General features: G+C 40.6%; 1 protein-coding gene across 1 annotated transcript in view; it reads left to right on the top strand.

Moving 5' to 3' along the window:
* Window positions 1–22903, top strand: part of LOC306852487 (glutamate receptor ionotropic, delta-1-like) — a gene marked incomplete at both ends in the record, with an annotated part of 478213 nt that overhangs the window by 449441 nt on the left and 5869 nt on the right. Inside the window, 2 exons of the mRNA XM_079389365.1 lie at window positions 3301–3496; window positions 7754–7920. Of these exons, the coding sequence (XP_079245491.1) occupies window positions 3301–3496; window positions 7754–7920 (363 nt within the window). The remainder of the gene's footprint in view (window positions 1–3300; window positions 3497–7753; window positions 7921–22903) is intronic.

Raw genomic sequence — 22903 nt, 5'->3', positions numbered from 1 at the left:
TCGGTGAGTGGGATGGAGTCATTGGAAGCAGATGAATCAGCTGGAGCAGAACCCCCAGGTGCTTTGTTTCAGTCTGAGGCTGACGCTGAGATGGCGGCCATGCTTACCCAGCCAGCTGAGAGTATCGGAGTATAGAATGAACGTACAAACAGAAAACGCGCGTATGCCTGTCTTTCAGATGTGAAATCTATGTATCGCAAATGATCTTGAACTTTCACGCAACTGAATGTTTCAGCTCTCTGCCATATAAATGACTTATAATTAATGTCATTAATAAAAGATCACCAATCATCACAATTTAAAACAGCGAGCTGCAAGAACAGCTTACATTTTCAAAAACCTGCAGTACTCCGGCAAGAAAAAGTGTGTACGTCTGCGCAGACCCTGACATGATGCTAAACACTTTTCCACATCAAAGACAATTTTTACAAACATGAGCACACTCTACGATCAAATCTGTGCGTATGCACACTATAAAAGAGGTCCCTGGTGCTCGAGCACCTAGCTGGACTGGGACTTCAGGTGAACTGGGAAAAGCGCAAGCTCTCCCATGTGCAGCTCCTTTCTTTTCTCGGAGAACTGGACTCAGTCGCCGTTAATGCACGCCTCTCAGGGGATTGTGCTCATTCATTGCTGAATTGCTTGAAGATGTTAAAGTACAAAACAGTGGCCCCTCTCAAATATTTTCAGAGGCTCATGGGGCATATGGCATCCTCAGCTGTGGTCATGCATAAGATGGGCATGGAGCTGTGACACCCACCTTGGAAGGACCTTGTATTTCCGTGGGCAGGAGTGCCCTTAAAGCAAGTGTCCAGATGCATGATTGTGCCAATGGATGCTTCGCTCAAACTTTATTTTAAGGTCCAATTCTTGCTTTTAATTAACTATTAACTATGACTTTTGCCTAAAAAAAATCTTAATTACTACTTATAAATAGTTAGTAAGGTAGTTGTAAAGTTTAGGTATCTGGTAGGATTAAGAATGTAGAATGTGTGTATGTACTTTATAAGCACTAATAAACAGCCAACATGCTAGTAATATGCAGGCTAATAAGCACAATGTGTGTGCAGCTTTGGGCCCTGGATAGGTTAATCCAGATGGATAACACAGCAACAGTAGCTTAAATCAACCACATAAGCTCCTCGCATGTCACAACTCGCCCACTCAGGTCACTCCAGGGCAAGTGGATACTCCATCCCTAGATGGTTCAGCTGATTAGGAGTCGTTTCAGCCAGGTTTAGATAGATCTGTTTGCCTTAAAAGAATCCTCCCATTGCCCATTGTGGTATTCCCTGACTGTGCCTTGTGCATCTATTTGGAGAGCACACAGAGTTTCAGATCATCTGAACAGCTCTTTGTCTGGTTTGGAGGACAGCAGAAGGGGTAGGTGGTCTCCAAACAGAGAATTCCCCACCTAATTGTGGATGCATTTCTCATGGCCTATTAGGCCAGAGGCTTACCAAGTTCCTTGGAAATGAGAGCTTTGGCAATGCTGCTTCATCAGCTTTGGCAAATGGTGCCTTCCTAGCAGACATTTGTAGAGCTGCGAGCTGGGCTTCACTTAATACATCTGCCAGATTCTAAAATCTGTGAATGGAACTAGTCTCATCCAGTCTTCTGGGTGCCAACACCTAAATCCAGATGCCTGGTAAGGTGTAGAGCTTGCATTTAGTGCTTTTTAAGTTCAGCTCAGTTTATTTTATGAATGGCCACAGTCATATCACCCTGCAGCCCATGACTGGTTGCCCACTGAAGCTAAGCAGGGTTGAGCCTGGTCAGTACCTGGATGGGAGATCTCCTGGGAAAACCAGGTTGCTGCTGGAAGTGGTGTTAGTGAGACCAGCAGCGGGTGCTCACCCTGTGGTCTGTGTGGGTTCTAATGCCCCAGTAGTGGCGGGGAAACTATACTGTCAAAAAGCACCGTCTTTCGGATGAGACGTTAAACCGAGGTCCTTACAAATCTCATGGCACTTCTCGTAAAAGAGTAGGGGTATAACCCGAGTGTCCTGGCCAAATTGCCACCACTGGCCCTTGTCAATATTGGCCTCCTAATAATCCCCATCCACTTGATTGGCTGGTGTGTGGTGAGCGCACTGGCGCCGTTGTGGTGTGGCTGCTGTCGCATCATCTAGGTGGATGCTGCACACTGGTGGTGGTTGAGGAGAGACCGCCCCACATGATTGTAAAGTGCTTTGGGTGTACAGCAATATACAATAAAGCGCTATATAAATGCATCATTCATTCATTCATTCATTCATTCAAGTACCTCGGTGTAAACATCTCCGAGAACCTGACTTGGACTATACACATCCAAACTCAGGTTAAGAAAGCCAGGCAAAGACTGTACCATCTACGACAGCTGAGGAAATTCAGGGTCTCACCAGCAATCCTAAAAACTTTCTATTCGGGGACCATAGAAAGTGTATTGACTCAGTGCATCTCAGTGTGGTATGGAAACAGCTCCAATCAAGACTGCAAAGCACTACAGAGAGTTGTGCGCTTAGCTGAGTGCATCTCAGGGTCTGCTCTCCCCTCTCTGCAGGACATCTACCTCAAACGCTGCAAAAGTAGAGCTGTTAAAATAATCAAGGACTCAAATCACCCTGGTAACCATCTATTCACTTTGCTTCCATCTGGTAAGCGCTTCCGTAGCCTGATGGCAAAAACTGAGAGACTTAGGAGGAGCTTCTTCCCCCAGGCCATCAGGCTCCTAAACTCTAACTCTGTGTCATAACATCACTTGACTCCATGTAAATATCAGCATATCAATAAGCTATTCATAATTTTTTCTATCTCATATTGCTGCTATTTAAATACCCTGCACAACTTTTTTGCACATTCTTTTGCACATTCCTCTTTATTACTATTTAAGTCAACAACACACTGACCTGCACATTTATATATATATTTATATTTTTTATTTTATTTTATTAATTTATTTTTTCTACTTTTCTTTTTCTTAATATTTGTATACTATATAATTGCACTGTCCTTGGAGCGGACCTGACTTACATTTCACTGCTGGTTATACTCTGTATAATTGTGTATGTGACAAATACAAATCTTGAATCTTGAATGAGGCTGTGTCACCAAACATTAGAATTCTTGTGAGACAGAGAACACTTGAACTGTAACCACCCCGTGTACACTTCAAGTGTCTCTCAGTTTTTAATAGTCCATTATTTATATTTCTCATACTTAAGGTGAGAGATTTGAGCAAACTCTCACCATGATTATTAAACTTTTTAACCTTATCTTTTTAAAATGTTTTTTACCTGATCTTGTCTATCTATCCAACAGAACATTTCAGGATCTTGCAAGACAGATGGACTATGCCTACGGCACTGTTAGGGACTCAGCAGTGTACGATTATTTCAGAGCCAAAGGTACAAATCCACTGGAGCAGGACAGCACGTATGCAGAGCTGTGGAGGACAATCAGCAAAAACAATGGAGAGGACTTCTCAGTTTCTAGCCCTTCTGAAGGCATACGCAAGGTATGATCTTTGCTCACATATTTGCTATATAATTTCAGAGATTTATGAAAACAGAAAGACATTGTGAGGACTTTGCGTCCAAATTTAGTCAAGTTAGTTACAATTGGTGTAATTGTCGGGGCATCCCCCTGAAATTCAGAGTCAGAAAAGTATGTATTTCACTCAGGAGAACAGTGAAAATTTTTGCAAGCACGTTGCTAATCAAATATTCAACAGAATGTGACAGCTTTTCCTCAACTTTCTTACTTCTCAGTGACGATGGTGATGGCCAGAGGAAATGCTAATTGAATTCTAGAATATTCTGAGCTCTGGACATTGAGTCATCAGAGGATGAACTGATCCAAAATCATTAAACAAATTAGCTTGTTTTAAAAGATGGGTGGCATCTCTGTAGGTGTGTACATTTTAGCATCTTGACGGCCTGCATATGATTGATGCACATGGTAAAGAGGGGATGTGTAGGATCCCTTACAAACAAAAATGTATACTTAATGTAACTTATGCACCTAAAAGTTAATTTTATTAAGTAAAGTTCAAGTATATTTGGTAAGTGTACTTTGTGTTGTAGTAAGCATACAAATACCAGTAGTTTGCTTGTAAAATGTATTATTTCATTACTTCTTGGGATTAAATTAGGGCCACTTTTTAGATTATAAAAGTATACTTTTAAGTGTACTTTGTGTTACAGTTGTACTTTTTTCTTTTGAGTTCACTAGTTGGTAACACTTTTTATGTTGTCTGTTATATATGTTACATGTACTTACTGTAGTAATAACAATAAAGGGGACATTTTAGAATACATATTCACTATTTACTAAGGGTTCTCCCTTATTAAACTCCTGCTTATTGATAGTAAGGTAGCTGTTATAGTAAGGTAGCTGTAGTAGTTATTATTTTTAGATATTGGGTAAGGTTAAGGGATCTAGAATCTAGAGACCTGTCACAATGGGCATGCAGAATAAGGTATTAATATGTGCTTTATTGATAAACAGCCAATATGCCAGTAATATGCATGCTAATAAGCAACTAATTAATAGTGAATAGTATTCAGACTTTAATATAAGGGGACATTGTTACAGCATAAATACACAAAAAAGTAATTTTAATTAATTATGTACTTACTATAGGGCTAGAGTTAGGCTTAGGGTTACAGTAGTTACTTGTAATTATGAATATTACTATAAAAAGTGCATATGTAACTGTCACCTTAACATAAAATGTTACCATATATTATTTGTGTAATATAAGACATAGAGTATGTGTATAGATAAAAAGTAGAGTATGTCCATCCGTCATCCATTCTCCAAACCTCTTGTCTGAAGTGAAGGGCTGAAGTATATCTCAGCATGTTTGGGAACTCCCTCCCCATGTGAAAAGGGTTGCAGCTTGCTTCTGCATTGCAGATACCTTTAGGTGGGAAGACTGACACACTCATATCTCTATAAAAACAGACATTGTACCCTATGGTGCTCCAAAGTGGCCCAGTTATGGTCTCCTGAAATTGGGAAAGATTTGTGAGTTCCACCATAGATGATACGGTGGAACTCACAAATTTTCTAACAGGTTCCTAGATGGAACCTGCATGTTTGGTAGTTCAGCAAAGCCTACATGCTTGCTGTCACAATCAGTTAAAAGATTTGCATTTTACTAGTGCTGAAGGGGTATGAATAGAGGCATTTACCTGACGTTCTGACATGGAATGTGAGTGTCCATTGGAGCTCTAAGTCTATGTAGTTGCATTTCACCAAATCATGCCTTTGTAGCTGGCTCGTCTGTGGGCAGGCATGACTTAATTATAGAAACTGCTAACGCCCAATTGTCCCTAGAGTCGTAGAGATCAGGATGCTTTCAGAGCTAGTTATGTTCCAAAGGTACTATTCATGCTCTTTAGTGCTCAGGCTAGTGTGCAAGCAATCTTTCCCCCACCATTTAGAGCAAACACTTCATATATAATGTCTGGTTCAGGCATTACATATTTATGTGAAGCGCACCCACAGATTCAGATTGTCAGAGAGCCTTTTTTATCTTTTCTCAGGATGTGCAAAAGGTATATCCTCACATATTTCCTGCGCCCATGAATCGCAGGGTTAATTGTGGTCTATTGGAATGAAATTTCACCCATTAATGAGGATGGCCTGCCCTTGCACATGGGCAATGGTGTCTTCAAGACATGATGATGGGCTAATCCTGGTCCTTACTTATTATTAGTAAATTAATTTTGCTCCGTCTGGGCCTTATTTTCTTTTTTGTTTCTACCTGTGCATTTCTAACCCTCTGTTTCAGTTATTATTGTCTGTTATCTTCTTTTATATGGTTTGCAGCATCTCAGTATTTTTTTCTTTCCTGTTCTCCTACATGTTTGGTTTTTGAATTTTGTTTCAATAAATATACTGCTGCGATTATATCCTACCTCAAATCCTCATTGCTGCTGCAACCAGCTGTGACATCAAGACCATTTATTAACCATTTATTTACCATTTATCGGTTTGTACAAGGTCAGTATGATTTGCCATAAAATGTAGCTTACTCTTTTCTAAACTCTTAATGGAAGGACATACATAACTCTTTATGTACTTAATGGAAATTAACAATAACTCATGAAAAATAATTAAATTCGGTACTCATATGTTATACGGTTAATTTTCAGATATAGCTATTCACTGAGAAAAAAGAAAAACGTTTAAGAGCAAGCATAAGCCTCTGCCAGTGGATTGCTTCAGCATTAAGCAGGACTAACACAAATGGATTTTGATTTTGCCCTTGAGTAACTACTGCACCACTGGTTGGTAGGCCTGATTGCTAGGTTCATGATTCCCAATGATTTTTTTTTTCTTTCATTGTCCAATCACATATCTCAGTATACAGAAACTATAACCAAGTAAATGTTTTTATAGGCATTTATATAATGCTTTTTTTTTTTTTTTTTTTTTTGCTTTCTATACTGACAGTTTTTGTAGAAGACATTGGCTAAAGAAGCTTTGCTGATTAAGTTAATTACTGGTTAATTTTGTCTTTAATAATTACTGTTTTAACTTGTGCATTTTGTTTCATGCTTTCAGTGGACTGACTAGCACTACCGCGTAGACTGCAGGGAAAGTATTTCAATTTAGTATCATTGTTAACATTTAGAATTGATGACAGATTGTCTATACAAGAGGCTTTTCTCAAAAGTTCTTAATGTACCCTTTTGAAATGAACAATGGACATTCAGTGTCAGTTCTTGAGAAAATCAAAGAAACAACTTTCAAGAGATCAAAGAGGAAGACTAGAGGAGTTTGATGAAAAAAACTTTTAGAGTGCATAATGAGTTGAGGATGTGAAATATTTTGAATCGCCCAACGAGGGCAGGTTAAGATCAATGAAGCTCCTTTTAATGAGAAAGAACTCAATAGCTTAGTCAAGATTAGCCTCCAGAGTGTGATTGCAATGATAAAACACTTAAACAATAATAGCTTTAGAGGATAAATAATGATCCATTTTATTGCTACCAGTCACAATGGTTATACTAGATAGCTACAACCCACTAACCCAATAACAGGTTGATATGCATGCAAGGTCAAAAAACACGTTCATTGTCTTATAATATGCATTTATATTTACCTTATTTGCTCAAAGACTCCCAAACGATTCGCTCAATGATTAATTTTACCAAACCCCTCCTTTGCGTGATGCTAATATGCGGTGATTCGATGTGGTGTTCCGATTGGTCTCATTTTCATTTCATCATGCCTGTACTACCTGATAAAGCAGCGTTTGAGAGCAGAGTGCTGGTTTGTGTATAGCCGTTACCAGGGAAGCTATATTTTACAGCTCCAAAAGTGGCATCTAGTGGCAAAGAATGAATTTGGATTTTCATTCAGACCAAAGCGAAAAGACCAACAAGTGGGCGGGCAATATGCTAATGTTTTATGTTGACATCAACATGAAATGGCTTGGGATTCGTTTTAAAAATGACTCTTTCAATGATTCAGAGTCGACTCTTTCTTTTGAGAGACAATAACTTTATACATGGTGCACTTTCAGATTTAAAACTTTGCAGCATGTTTTCATTCACTTAGAGCTGTGTTTCACTGCATGAAAGGTATTTTTCAAAAATCCATAATAGGGGAACTTTAACACTAATATATTTATTGTTTATGGTGTGAACTGGCCTTTACACTGCAATCCCAACACACATTAAAAGACAATTATTCAAGCGTTTTGGTCAGAAAACTCTCTTAAATTTATTATTTTTTTATTTTTTTTATTTTTTTGCAGGCCAAAAAAGGACCTTACGCATTTTTGTGGGACATGGCTGTGGTGGAGTATGCAGCACTGACAGATGACGACTGCACCATCACTGTAGCTGGCAACAGCATGAGCAGCAAAGGCTATGGCATCGCCATGCAGCATGGGAGCCCTTACCGAGACCTCATCTCCCAAAAGTGCGTATTGCTTGTCTCCCAGCTAAAACATATGTTTTACCTCTTAAAAAATAACATGCAGGTGATGTACGGAGTATCTATTGTTCAGGAAAAAGCTATTGTCATAATTATTTTAAGTTGACAGTGCTTTAGGAAATTTTATGAGCTGTATGGTGAAGAGTTGTACTCTAGCTACTGCAAAAACCTGTGTGTCATACAAGAAGTGAATGAGGCAAATATTTCAGGGAATTTCATGTGTTTCTTATATAACAACACGTTCTCACTCTCAACTCGTCACATATTATTGAAGCTTGGTCAGGACCACTTGGCGTTGCTTTTTGATGCTCAAGGTACCCCTTGACCATCATTTTTCGACCTGCAGGGTCCTCCGTTGTTTTCAGTTGATTCTCTTAATTCAATGGTTTGCATGCATTTCTAAAAATATAGAAATAATTTTATATAAATGTATACTTTCATTGGAGCACCTAACCCCACCCCTACCCTAAACCTACCCACTTCTGAACAATATAAAACATGTAACAGGCAAAATATAAGTGCAGGTATCACAGGTATTTATTGCAAAAATTGAGCATAAACAAGCAGTATAAAAGCATTACAAAGTTGTGTTGCATTCCAAGTCTACTAAAGCCATACAATGTCTATATGCGAAGAAGAAAGTAAAACATAAGGTTTTAATCAAGGCAAGGCAAGTTTATTTATATAGCACATTTCATACACAGTGGTAATTCAAAGTGCTTTACATAAAAGAAAGTGAAATAGACATTAAAAATCAATAAAAACATGGAAATAAAAATAATAAAAACAAGGAATTTTAAAATGATATAGAAATTGATTTAAAATAAATTTAAAGAAAATGATTATACTTAAAATTCATTGCAGTCAGTTCGGACATATAGCACAGTGCTCATTCAACAAATGCACAGTTAAACAGATGAGTTTTGAGTCTTGATTTAAATGTGGCTAATGTTTTAGCACATCTGATCTCTTCTGGAAGCTGGTTCCAACTGCGGGCCGCATAATAGCTAAAAGCAGACTCCCCTTGTTTTGTGTGAACCCTTGGTATTTCTAACTGACTCGATCCTAATGATCTGAGTGGTCTGTTCGGTTTATATTCAGTGAGCATATCAGCAATATATTGAGGTCCTGGGCCATTGAGTGACTTATAAACAAGTAAAAGTACTTAAAAATCAATCCTAAATGTAACTGGAAGCCAGTGTAAGGACCTGAGGACTGGTGTGATATGCTCAGATTTTCTGGTTCTAGTCAGAATCCTGGCAGCAGCATTCTGGATGAGCTGCAGTTGTCTAATGGTCTTCTTGGGAAGGCCGGTGAGGAGACCATTACAGTAATCCACCCTGCTGGTGATAAAGGCATGAACAAGTTTCTCCAAGTCTTGACTGGAAACAAAACATCTAATTCTTGCAATGTTTTTGAGATGATAGTATGCTGATTTAGTTACTGCTTTGACATGACTACTGAAACTAAGGTATGTCTCCAGAATCACCCCAAGATTTCTGACTTGATTTTTAGTTGTTTGACCCCTAGAGTCAAGGTATGCATTCACCTTGAGAACTTCATCTTTGTTTCCAAATGCAATGATTTCAGTTTTCTCCTTGTTTAACTGAAGAAAGTTCTGGCACATCCAACTGTTAATTTCATCAATGCATTGGCAGAGAATATATATATCGAAGCATAGGCTAACTGTATGAAAAAAAAAAAACGCTAACTTAGCTGACGTTATTTGACTTAAGCAAACAAATATCTGTTGTTTAGCTCCAAAAAGACTGATTTACCTTGAATTCAATTTCCATCAGAGTTTCCACATTAGGTCAGGTGTCTCTTGACAGGCGCGAACACATATGGCAGTGTGTTTCAAGATCCTGAACCAAGCGCTGAGATTCCGATTGGTCCAAAAAAAATGTAATTTATAAGAATTGTCCAATGGCCTACATGGCCTACATGGCAGGCAAGCCCACCCCCACCTCCCTCTCTTGACAGGCGCGAGATTCCGATCGGCCCAGATGTCAATTAACGCAGGTATACGGCGTATACCCACTTCTTTATCAGTTGGCTTTGCGTATACCCACTTCTAAATCCCTTCTGATGCGCAACATTCAGTATAGTGTCCTGACTCCTGCATTAACCAAAATCATGACAGTCCACCACATGAATAGCTAATCCAGTCGCATGTGAATAAATGCTAATATTCTCTAAAAACGCCTAGTAAAGACGGTCAGGACCGTGGCGCCGCGGTTTGCTTTTGAAATATGTTTGCGCCCGCCCCCCGCACCCGCTCCCGAGAGAATGCCGACAGAGACAGAAATGCTGCCTGTTCATGCGCGAGAGGTCCGCAGAGTGGTAAAATAATAATTAATTATTGACTAATTTGAATCAGTACATTATAACGAAAACAATATCTTAAAATGAAAAGAAGGTTTTAACGATCAGAAATTTCTTAAACCGATGATCTCCTGTTAACGTTTCAGTCAAGGATCCAGTATACGAATGCATTCAAACAGTAAGTTCAAAACAGCTCTAATACAGAGAAAATCTACTGAAAGTAGCCTAAAAGAACGCGCCAGGTGAGGCTCGCGTAGCCGGTAGGAGAGAATATTGTTGAGAAATCAAAACAAATTAACATAACTGCACAAAGATGAAACATACTGCGGTAAAAAGACAGTTTTTTTTTTTTTTTATGTATAACATATGATGCCTAGTTAAGCAACACGAGAGTTAATTTTTCCCCCTGAAAACCAATACAATTGCAAATTTGGCATTGATTTTATGCAAGAGTTCAAATAGTTAACGTTAAGTGCTGTATAATTTAGACCAGGGTTCCTCAAATCTTACCCTGGAGGTCCAATCTGCTGCAGAGTTTAGCTCCAACCCTGATCAAACTCACCTACCTGCAGGGCCTGTACTAGACATTAGGAGGCCCTAGGCAAAATTCATGTTGGAGGCCCCCCACCCCCAATAAAAAGCACTTGAAAAAAATGTGATTCCTAACCTTTTTATTTATACAACATTTCATTTTAAATTTGTATATTTTTACTTAGTAACAAAGTTTGAACACATTACTATTTGTAATGTTTTTGAAAGTCACTTATGATCATCAAGTCTTCATTTATTTGATCAGAAATACAGAAAGAACGATAATATTGTGAAACTTTAAATAATGGTGTTCTATTTTTGCCATTCTTTAAAATATTTATTTCCATGAGTCAGAGCTGAATTTTCAGCATCATCCGTGGCCTAATGTTTAGAGAGTCTGACTCGTAACCAAAAGCTTGCGAGTTTGAGTCTTAGGTCCGGCAGGGATTGTAGGTGGGGGTAGTGAATGACCAGCGCTCTCTCCACCCTCAATACCACGACTGAGGTGCCCTTGAGCAAGTCACCGAACCCCCAACTGCTCCCAGGGCACCACAGCATAAATGGCTGCCCACTGCTCTGGGTGTGTGTTCACGGTGTGTGTGTTCACTACTGTGTGTTAGTGCACTTAGGATGGGTTAAATGCAGAGCACAAATTCCGAGTATGGGTAACCGTACTTGGCCACACATCACTTTCACTTTTTCACTTTAATTTTAACACATCCTTATGAATTTCTTTGAAAAAATAAAATAAAAAAATACTGACCCATTTAATTCCAAACTTTTGATTGGTATTGTTACAACAGATTTCTATTTTAAATAAATGCTCTTATTTTTATTTTTTTTACTTTTCTATTGCACAATATTTTATTTTTTATTTATTTATTTTTTTTCTGTATTTTTTTTTATCAAATAGGCTTGATGAGCATAAGCTTATTTCAAAAACATGATAAACTGTAATGTGTCCAAACTTTTGACCAGTAGCCTACTGTATTAATCAAACTTTATCTAAGGTAATCTTTTTTTTTGTTTGTTGAGGATGTTATTATAGCCATGATAAAATTATGATTATTTTGCAGTAAGTTTTTCTGTAATTTATTCACAGTTCCTGAATACCACTTCAGTAAATGAACATCAGTGCTTTTATATTTTTTTTACTTGCTGGGTAGGGACAGGGTTTCTCCCTCCCATTTAACCAATATTAACTATGATATTGTCATATTATTAATATTAATATGATTTTAGCCTATATATTGTATTGCCACCTTAAATAGCCTATACATCAGCACAATTTAGAAGTTTCACACATCTGAGGTACTTTTTTGAAACATTAAAAAATGGTCTAGTGTGTTTGCTTTTTGAATTTGAATTAGTGCTGTCAAATAATTAATTGAGATTAATCGCATTCAAAATAAAAGTTTTTGTTTACATAATATATGTGTGTGTGTACTGTGTATATTTATAGTGTATATATAAATACAAGCAATTATGCGATTAATCGTTTAACAGCACTAATTTGAATACAAAGTTCTTTGTTTTAACTTTTGTAGCTATTTTGCTAGTCAGCTCCCAACACGATGTCATTTACTTGCACAAATTCAAAGCTTTGTGTTTGGTAGCATCAGTGCAGCGGCGCTCACGCTCTTTTAAACTCGAAATAAATTGGTGAATGATCGGTCCAGAAAGACTGAGGCCCTAGGCAATCGCTGGCTCTGCCTATAGCTAGCACCGGCCCTGACTACCTGTGATTTTCTAATGATCTTGAAGACTCTGATTCGCATGCTCAGGTGTGTTTGATAAGGGTTAGAGCTAAACTCTGTAGAAATGGTCCAGATTTGAGGATCCTTGATTTAGACAGTCAATGTTGACCATTTCTACTCGATTTGGTTAGCCTAAAAAAAAAAAAAAAAAAGTTCCAAAGATCACAGCAGAACAGTCGCGCATCTCAGAGCAACACACTTTACTGAATTAATCATTTGAGTCATTGATTCAATAAACCATTCATAGAGGTGCTTGCTTCATTCTTGAATGAATTAGTCATCTGATCAAATCATTTGAATAAATAACTCAATGCTCACTTGCTGCCACCTACTGGCGGTTTACTTTCATATTTAAAAGTAGCTTACTGTATTTTCCCCAACATATTTGTATATTAAAAAAAATAATTTTAAAACACATAGCATTATTTATGCAGTTGTAATTTTGGAAAAAGCATTCATGTTACATTTCAGTATCATTAAACTGTGTAAATGCAAATAAATGCTATTGACTTCTGCTTCTTCCATTATATTCATGTTGTATTATATTAACTGGATTTTTTTATGAAACAAAGGTTGATGACACATTTAATAAGGTTAAGAAAAAAAACTGCCCTTTATATAAAACCTTTATATATGTTGCTGATGTTTTTTGGCTAGTAGAAGTTGTTAATGGCCGGTAACTTAAAAATGTATTTGCAAAATTGTATGGTGAGTGAAAAAGTTAATTTCAAACCCTGTTGCAGACCCCTGGTATAGTAGCATGTACAGGCAAGTCAAGGCAACAGGTTTAGTTGGCGTTTCCTTGGGGGATGGGAGAGTATACCCACTTCTTCAGGCACCACTACACCACTGGACATAGGACACCTGGGGACACAATCAAGGGCAACGAAACAGAAATGAAACTACAAAAGACTACAAACCGTACAAACGGTTACAACAAACTACAAACTCGTGTCCAAACGCAAGACAAAACTGGGAACATGTGAAACCCAACACTTGCAATGTTTGCAAGCAATAAATGAATAAATAAATCTGCATGACAAGTGTTCTGGACAGCTGACGTGTTGGCTCATGTGGACCAAGATTCAATTCCTGCTGCCTTATAGATATAATTTTATAAAATGTATAATTATATTCTAATGTAATTAGAATTTATTTATTTATTTTATTTTATTTTTGCTTAAGGTAGGCTAAAAATATTGTGAAATTAGGCCGTGATCCCACGCCCCCTTACTCACCTCTACTTTCCTATCTACACTCAGTCATCTTAGAAAATAATAGCAAAAATCTCCAAAAAAAAAAAAAATGCCTCGGGCAAATGGGAAAATACATTCTAAGGCAGTTAGGAGGGAGCTTGCAGGTTATTACACAGTGACCCCTAATGTCATCTCCTCTTAAGTGAAGAATGCATCTTACTATTTTGCTGTGTGGCCCATCATTATCTGTTCTCTCTACCACTCTCGTCTTTTGGCAGCCCCCTTGTATGTTTCTGTACATAGTCGCGGGAACGTATTTTGAGCAGGGGGGGCTGAGAAATAAAACCGGGGGGGGGTGAATGGGGTTGTGTTGGTCACGTGACGAGAGTGATGCGAGACACTATGATCCAAAAGCACAACTTTTGTTCATAAAAGTTTCATTTCTTTGTTTAATATAAGAGAGTTTGTCTTTATTGTTGCTGTGCTTTCATTAAAAAAAATAAAAACAAGCAAAGCCGACTTGTCACCAGCAGAGACGGACTACAGCTGCAATAATTTGCGCCTCAGGTGAGAACGAGCCTTTGTGTTTGTGCAAAGTGTTAGTTTCGTCTTGAGCTATCTAGCAGTCCTTTAACCTTATTGGCTGGGCTGATCAGAAGCCGGCAACAGCGAAAGTACTTAAACTGCTCGTCGCTGCTCTAAGGTTGGGAAAGCCGACTTGTCACCAGCAGAGACGGACTACAGCTGCGTAAGTGTTTTGAATAACTTGTTTGAAGTTCTGTTGTTTTAATAATTTACTTGCTACTAGGAAGGAATAGTTCGTTTCTACCTATCTCTACTCTGCATTTTCGCTGTTTTTTCTGTTAATTGCACTTACTGGAAATTAGAATAATTTGCGCCTCAGGTGAGAACGAGCCTTTGTGTTTGTGCAAAGTGTTAGTTTCGTCTTGAGCTATCTAGCAGTCCTTTAACCTTATTGGCTGGGCTGATCAGAAGCCGGCAACAGCGAAAGTACTTAAACTGCTCGTCGCTGCTCTAAGGTTGGGAAAGCCGACTTGTCACCAGCAGAGACGGACTACAGCTGCGTAAGTGTTTTGAATAACTTGTTTGAAGTTCTGTTGTTTTAATAATTTACTTGCTACTAGGAAGGAATAGTTCGTTTCTACCTATCTCTACTCTGCATTTTCGCTGTTTTTTCTGTTAATTGCACTTACTGGAAATTAGAATAATTTGCGCCTCAGGTGAGAACGAGCCTTTGTGTTTGTGCAAAGTGTTAGTTTCGTCTTGAGCTATCTAGCAGTCCTTTAACCTTATTGGCTGGGCTGATCAGAAGCCGGCAACAGCTGTTTTCACTCTAGTTTCTTAGACTGTATTTAGTTGATGTCAGAGCGCTGACGCTTCCGCGTTCAGCCTCCTCGTGTGAAGACCAACGAGTGTAAAGACAGACGACTTTTTCCTGCGCGACTTTGACCGAGCAACGACACCGAGCACACACTTAAGTATCCTTATATCTTCCCTCACGCTTTCCTATCCTCTATCATGTGTTTCCAAACCATTCCAGTTCTCTCTCTACCTCGCTCTAAAAATACATGCAGAAGGTCACGTAACCCTGCCAACCTGCGCAATATCTCTACATCTTCCACTGCACCTCTTTCTTTCTCTGTAGGTCTTTGGAATTGCCAGTCAGCTGTCAACAAAGCCGACTTCATTTCTGCATTTTCCTTACATTCCACACTCAGCATCCTGGGCTTGACTGAGACCTGGATCCGTCCAGAAGACACGGCAACCCCAGCTGCTCTCTCTCACAATTTCTCTTTCTCTCACACCCCTAGGCAAGTTGGCCGGGGTGGGGGCACTGGCTTGCTCATTTCTAACAATTGGAAATACTCTACCCACTCTCCCCTAGGCAATCTCAACTCATTTGAATCGCATGCTGTTACTGTGACAGCTCCTATAAGACTCCAGATTGTGGTAATCTATCGTCCGCCGGGCCAAATACCACCAACCTTCCTAGACGAGCTGGACGGACTGCTGTCGTCTTTCATGGAGGATGGGACTCCACTCTTAGTCTTCGGCGATTTCAACATCCACCTAGACAGGCCTTATGCTACAGACTTCCAGTCACTCCTAGCTTCATTTGATCTCAAACGCCTCACCACTACTAGCACGCACAAATCTGGTAACCAACTCGACTTAATTTATACACGCAATTGTTCTACAGATAACATTCTGGTACAACCACTCCATATCTCTGACCATTTCTTCATTACATTTACGTTACATTTTGCAACTCAGGTGCCACCATCTCCCTTACCGGTTACTTTCAGACGCAACCTACGCTCCCTTTCCCCCTCCCTTCTTTCCTCTGTAGTATCCTCCTCTCTTCCCTCGCCTACCCATTTCTCTTCTCTGGATGTAAATGCCGCCACTGACACTTTATGCTCTACCTTAACCTCTTGTCTAGACGACATCTGTCCTCTCTCCTCTAGGCCAGCACGGGCTACTCCTTCTAACCCCTGGTTATCCGATGTTCTTCGTGAGAATCGGACCAAACTCAGAGCGGCAGAGAGAAAATGGCGCAAATCAGACGATCCGTCGGACCTGAGTAGGTATCAGTCTTTGCTTTCATCTTTCTCTACTGAAGTCCACACTGCCAAATCCTCACATTTCCACAACAAGATCACCAGCGCTCCAGACATGCGTAATCTCTTCAGAACATTTAATTCTCTCCTCTGTCCCCCTCCTCCACCTCCCACCACTTTGATAACCGCTGATGACTTTGCCTCTTTTTTCACAGACAAAACTAGAACAATCAGCAACCAGTTCTCAACTCCGCAGGACCTCCGATCAACCACATCCACCGCTCCAGCTCCCATCTTCTCCTTCAGTCCTCTCACCGAGGCAGAAGTATCCAAACTTCTCCTCTCCAGCCATCCTACAACATGTCCTCTCGACCCGATCCCCTCACATCTTCTCCAAACAATCTCTCCCACACTCTTACCGGCACTCACACACATTATCAACACATCTCTCCTCACAGGCATCTTCCCCACAGCATTCAAGCAGGCTCGGGTAACCCCACTGATCAAAAAACCTACATTAAATGCTTCTCTTTTAGATAACTACAGACCTGTCTCTCTCCTTCCATTCATAGGGAAAACACTCGAACGAGCTGTCTTCAACCAGCTCTCGCGGTTTCTTTCACAGTACAACAAGCTGGATGCTAAACAGTCAGGTTTCAGGAGTGGCCATTCAACAGAGACTGCGCTACTCTCAGTCACTGAAGCCCTACGAACTGCAAAGGCTGATTCCAAATCGTCAGTCCTCATTCTGCTGGATCTCTCTGCTGCTTTTGACACTGTCAATCATCAGATTCTCCTGTCTACACTCTCTTCACTGGGCATCACTGGAATTCCACTTCGCTGGTTTGAATCCTATCTCACCGGTAGATCCTTCAGGGTGGCCTGGGGAGGGGAGGTATCCAAACCACATCAACTGATCACTGGAGTTCCTCAGGGATCGGTTCTTGGACCCCTCCTCTTCTCCACGTACACTACATCGCTGGGTCCCATCATACATGCACATGGCTTCTCCTATCACTGCTATGCCGATGACACGCAGCTCTATCTCTCTTTTCAACCAGATGACCCAACGGTAGCTGCACGGATCTCAGGCTGCCTGGCGGACATCTCGGCATGGATGAAAGAACATCACCTACAGCTCAACCTGGCAAAGACGGAACTTCTGGTCTTCCCTGCCACTCCGACTCTACGGCATGACTTCACGATTCAGTTCGGCTCATCAATGATTACCCCATCAACTTCGGTCAGAAATCTTGGTGTAATCTTTGATGACCAGCTGACCTTCAAAGAGCACATTGCAAAGACTGCTCGTTCCTGCAGGTTTGCACTACACAACATCAGAAAGATCAGGCCCTTTCTGACAGAGCATGCTGCGCAACTTCTTGTCCAGGCCCTGGTTGTTTCTAGACTGGACTACTGCAATGCTCTTCTGGCTGGTCTGCCATCAAACGCAATTAAACCTCTACAAATGATTCAGAATGCAGCGGCACGACTGATCTTCAACGAGCCCAAAAGAGCGCATGCTACACCACTCTTCATCTCCTTGCACTGGCTACCAGTGGCAGCTCGCATCCAGTTCAAGTCACTGATGCTTGCGTACAGATCTACCACAGGCTCTGCACCCTCCTACTTCCACTCACTATTACGAACCTACATCCCCTCCAGAAGTTTGAGATCTGCTAGTGAGCGACGCCTTGTGGTACCATCACAGAGAGGCTCAAAATCACTCTCCAGAACATTCTCGTTCACCATTCCTGGCTGGTGGAATAATCTTCCCACCCCTATCCGGAACGCCGGATCTCTGGCAACCTTCAAGCAACAACTGAAAACTCATCTCTTTCGGCAGTACTTGACTTCATCCTAAACTTAAAAAAAAAAAAAAAAAAACTTTCCTTCTATCTTTCTCTCCACCTACTAGTTTGTACTTATTTGAACAATGACTGAGACTTGGTGTTACGAGCACTTCCTCTGTCTGACTGCCTCTTCAAGATGAATCGCTTTTTGTATTCCCCAATTGTAAGTCGCTTTGGATAAAAGCGTCTGCCAAATGACTAAATGTAAATGTAAATGTAAGCAATGAACCACACACATTTGTTTATGAGGATAAAGACCTTATTTGTTTGGGTAAAAATGCAAGTAGGCTATATCCGTCTTATGTCCGAATAATCCGTCAAAATGGCGCCGCTGTGTTCGGACGCAGTTCAGGCCGCTCCGCTGAGATTTTGCTTTAACTTACTTTTTTACATACTTTTACTTTCTCTTTTTACACATTTCACGTTGGCACTGATCACCTACAACATAGAAACACTTTTGGACATTGGAAACCGCTACACTAACCTGTTCCAGGACACTTTATCCAGGAATCCATCATGGCCTCTGGAGATTCTTTGGAACGCGGAGATGAACAATAACCCCACGAGGCGACGATCAAGAAACACCGCGGGAAACGTGCTGGGATTCGAGATAGACTCCGGAAAAGGGCACACAGTCCTCCTCTTCCGAGCATTCTGCTCGCAAATGTCCAATCCTTGGAGAATAAGATGGACGATCTTAGACCCAGGATTAGTTTCCAACGGGACATAAGGGACTGTAACATCCTTTGTTTGTCAGAAACGTGGCTTTCATCCATGGTCCCGGACACTGCTGTAATGCCAAGTGATAACTTCTCTGTTTTTCGGATGGACAGAACAGCAGAGGCTGGTAAATCCAGGGGCGGAGGAGTGTGTTTCATGATTAACAAGAAATGGTGTGATCCCAGGAATATTTCCATTCTGTCGCGTTCCTGCTCGCCTCATCTGGAACATCTTTCCATTATTTGCCATCCATTTTATCTGCCCCGGGAGTTTTCGTCGATCATTGTTACTGCTGTGTACATTCCACCACAGGCGGACACCGGTTTGGCTTTGTCTAAGCTTCACGATGTGCTCAGCGGCTACATTGACAAACATCCTGACGCTGCCTTTATCATCGCGGGGGACTTTAACAAAGCCAACCTCAAGCAGGTCATGCCGAACTTTTATCAACATGTATCCTGTCCAACTAGAGGACCAAACACACTGGATCATTGCTACACTCAGTTCAAGAATGCCTACAAAGCCTGCTCACTACCGGCTTTTGGCAAATCGGACCATGTCGCCATTTTCCTAACACCGGAATACAAACAAAGGCTCGTTCAGGATCCTCCGGTGCAGAGAGTAGTGAAGCGCTGGTCCTCCCACTCAGAGGCTATGCTGCAGGCGGCTCTTGATGACGTCGACTGGGACATGTTCCGGGCGAGTTCTTCTGACGTCAGCGAGTTCACGGATGTAGCATTGAGCTTTGTAAACATGCTAACCGAGCAAGCTACAGAAACAATAACTGTAAGGACATTCTCCAATCAGAAACCGTGGGTGGACAGAACAATCCGTGCTGTGGTTAACACACGCACTGCAGCTTACAATGAGGCTCTTCTGACCGGGAATATGAGCGAGTACAAAGCATCGTGCTACGCTCTCCGACGGGCAGTAAGAGCCGCCAAACACCGATGCAAAGAGAGAATTGAGTCTCATTTCCAGCTCAATGACTCTCGACGGATGTGGCAGGGACTGATGACCATCTGTGCCTTTGGAAACAAATCCTCCGCTGAGGTGAGAGCAGATCCGTTGCTGGCCGACGAGTTAAACATCTTCTTCGATTGCAACGGCGGCGGCGCGTCTCTGCCGACCAGCGCGTCAGGAAGCAGCAGGCTGTAATCCTGTAATCACCGTGTCGGAGTATGAGGTTCGGAGGGCGCTAAAGAAAGTGAACGTCAGGAAAGCAGCTGGACCTGATGGGATAACCGGCCGTGTTCTGAGGTCCTGCGCCGATCAGCTCGCTGGTTTGTTCACGTCTATCTTTAATGAGTCCCTTGCTACCTCCATGGTTCCCACCTCATTCAAAAAATCTGTCATTATCCCTGTGCCAAAGAACAATAAACCCTCTTGCCTGAATGACTATCGCCCAGTTGCCCTCACATCTATAGTCATGAAGGTTTTTGAGAGACTTGTAAAGAGCCACATTTGCTCCTCCATCCCTGATACTTTGGACCCTCTTCAGTTTGCCTATCGCCCTAACAAATCCACTGACGATGCCATCTCTCACGTCCTCCACTCTTCCCTCACACACGTAGACAGCAACAATGGGAATTATGTAAGGCTGCTATTCATTGACTATAGCTCAGCTTTCAACACTATAGTCCCCATCAAGCTGGCCTCTAAGCTCACAGACCTCGGCCTAAACTCCTCACTCTGTGACTGGATTCAAGACTTCCTCACCGGCAGACCTCAAGTGGTGAAAGTTGGCCAGTTCACCTCAAACTCCATCACTCTGAACATACAGTAGGAGCTCCACAGGGCTGTGTCCTGAGTCCCCTGCTTTACTCTCTCTACACGCATGACTGCGTGTCCTCTCACAGCTCCACATCTATTGTCAAATGCGCTGATGATACTGTGGTTCTGGGCCTCATCTCCAACAACGATGAGACCGCATACTTGGATGAGGTAGAGAGACTCACATCATGGTGCCAGGACAATTGTCTCTCTCTGAATGTGAGCAAAACTAAAGAGCTGATTGTGGACTTTAGGAAGAGACAGCAGCAGCCCTACACTCCTCTTATGATCAGTGGGACCCCTGTGGAGAGGGTGAGTAACTTCAAGTACCTCGGTGTAAACATCTCCGAGAACCTGACTTGGACTACACACATCCAAACACAGGTTAAGAAAGCCAGGTAAAGACTGTACCATCTGCGACAGCTGAGGAAATTCAGGGTCTCACCAGCAATCCTGAAAACTTTCTATTCAGGGACCATAGAAAGTGTATTGACTCAGTGCATCTCAGTGTGGTATGGAAACAGCTCCAATCAGGACTGCAAAGCACTACAGAGAGTTGTGCGCTTAGCTGAACGCATCTCAGGATCTGCTCTCCCCTCTCTGCAGGACATCTACCTCAAACGCTGCAAAAGTAGAGCTGTCAAAATCATCAAGGACTCAAATCACCCTGGTAACCATCTATTCACTTTGCTTCCATCTGGTAAGCGCTTCCTTAGCCTGATGGCAAAAACTGAGAGACTTAGGAAGAGCTTCTTCCCCCAGGCCATCAGGCTCCTAAACTCTAACTCTGTATCATAACATCACATGACTCCATGTAAATATCACTATATCAATAAGCTATTCATATTTTTTTCTACCTCATATTGCTGCTATTTAAATACCCTGTACAACTTTTTGCACATTCCTCTTATTACTATTTAAGTCAACAACATACTGACCTGCACATTTATATTTATATTTATATTTTTTATCTTTATTTTATTCTCTTATTTTTTCTACTTTTCTTTTTCTTAATATTTGTATACTTTATAATTGCACTGTCCCTGGAGCGGACCTGACTTACATTTCACTGCTGGTTATACTCTGTATAATTGTGTATGTGACAAATAAAAATCTTGAATCTTGAATCTTCATGTTCTTAATAAAAGTTAGTTTAATATAGGACTATGCAAATTTGCCATTGTATTCTACTATTTCATGACCGATGCGTTTTAATTAAGAGGGTAATAATGAACCACAAACTACGATCATTTTAAAGAAATGGGAAATCCAAAGACCATTTATTTACTTGTGTTACAATGCGGGTAAAACATTCCCTTATTCATATTGTTAATACAAGTTCAAAGTTAATGAAGTGAATTTGTCATTGAAGGCTACTGTTTTATTGTATAGCCTTTTTTTATTGATACTAATAATAATAATGAGCCAAATATTACATTACAACGCGGGTATTTCTTATTCATTCTGCAAATAAAAGTTTTATAATGTTTAATATAAACTACTTTGTCATTCATCGCCTTGGAATTATAAGGTTCTATCTGCATTCTGAGTGGTTTTGAGATAGTGAGCTTCAAAGTTTTTGCATTACATATAGCAAAAATTATATGGGGAACAAGTCTCTTTCCTACATGGAAATGATAGAGACCCTAAATGTATCCTAAATGTACAATATCAAAATCCTCTCATAGAGTTCGACTTTGTAGATAGAACCTTTTTGTTTTCTAAATAAAAGGTCCTAAAATGTACAAAACTTAAAAAAAAGTAATCACAATGTAAATCATTTTTTTCTTGAGCTACACGCCTGTGTGCTTAAGGTTAGCTACTGTAAGTGATTTCTGTTCATCTAGTGGCACCAAACAGAACTGCAAAAATAACTGGATTTTCTAAAGAATAAGTATATAGTGTTTGCCTGTGTAAAACACTGGGTGTTTACTGGGGCATCGCCCTGTACTTTCAGTGGGGTTATGGATAGGTTGCTAGGTGGTTTGCGAGTTGGTCCAACTTTATGGCAATTTAATATGGTAAACATTTTACTTTTTGGTGTCTAATTTGTATGATTGTATTTGTACATTTTCATATGATCGCATATGCCCCTGTGATGGTTATATATAGATATGGGGTTAGGAGTAGACCTTCATGCTTGCTTTTTCTCTAAAAATTCACCTTGGACAAATTCATATGAACTCACTACACTGTAAAATAGTTCCTTTTCATTCTGTCACATTCAACAT

Source organism: Barbus barbus (assembly GCF_936440315.1).
Source record: "Barbus barbus genome assembly, chromosome: 32".
NCBI classification, from domain to species: domain Eukaryota; kingdom Metazoa; phylum Chordata; class Actinopteri; order Cypriniformes; family Cyprinidae; genus Barbus; species Barbus barbus.
The sequence above is the reverse complement of the archived record's forward strand: the minus strand, read 5'-3'. Positions and strand labels throughout refer to the sequence as shown.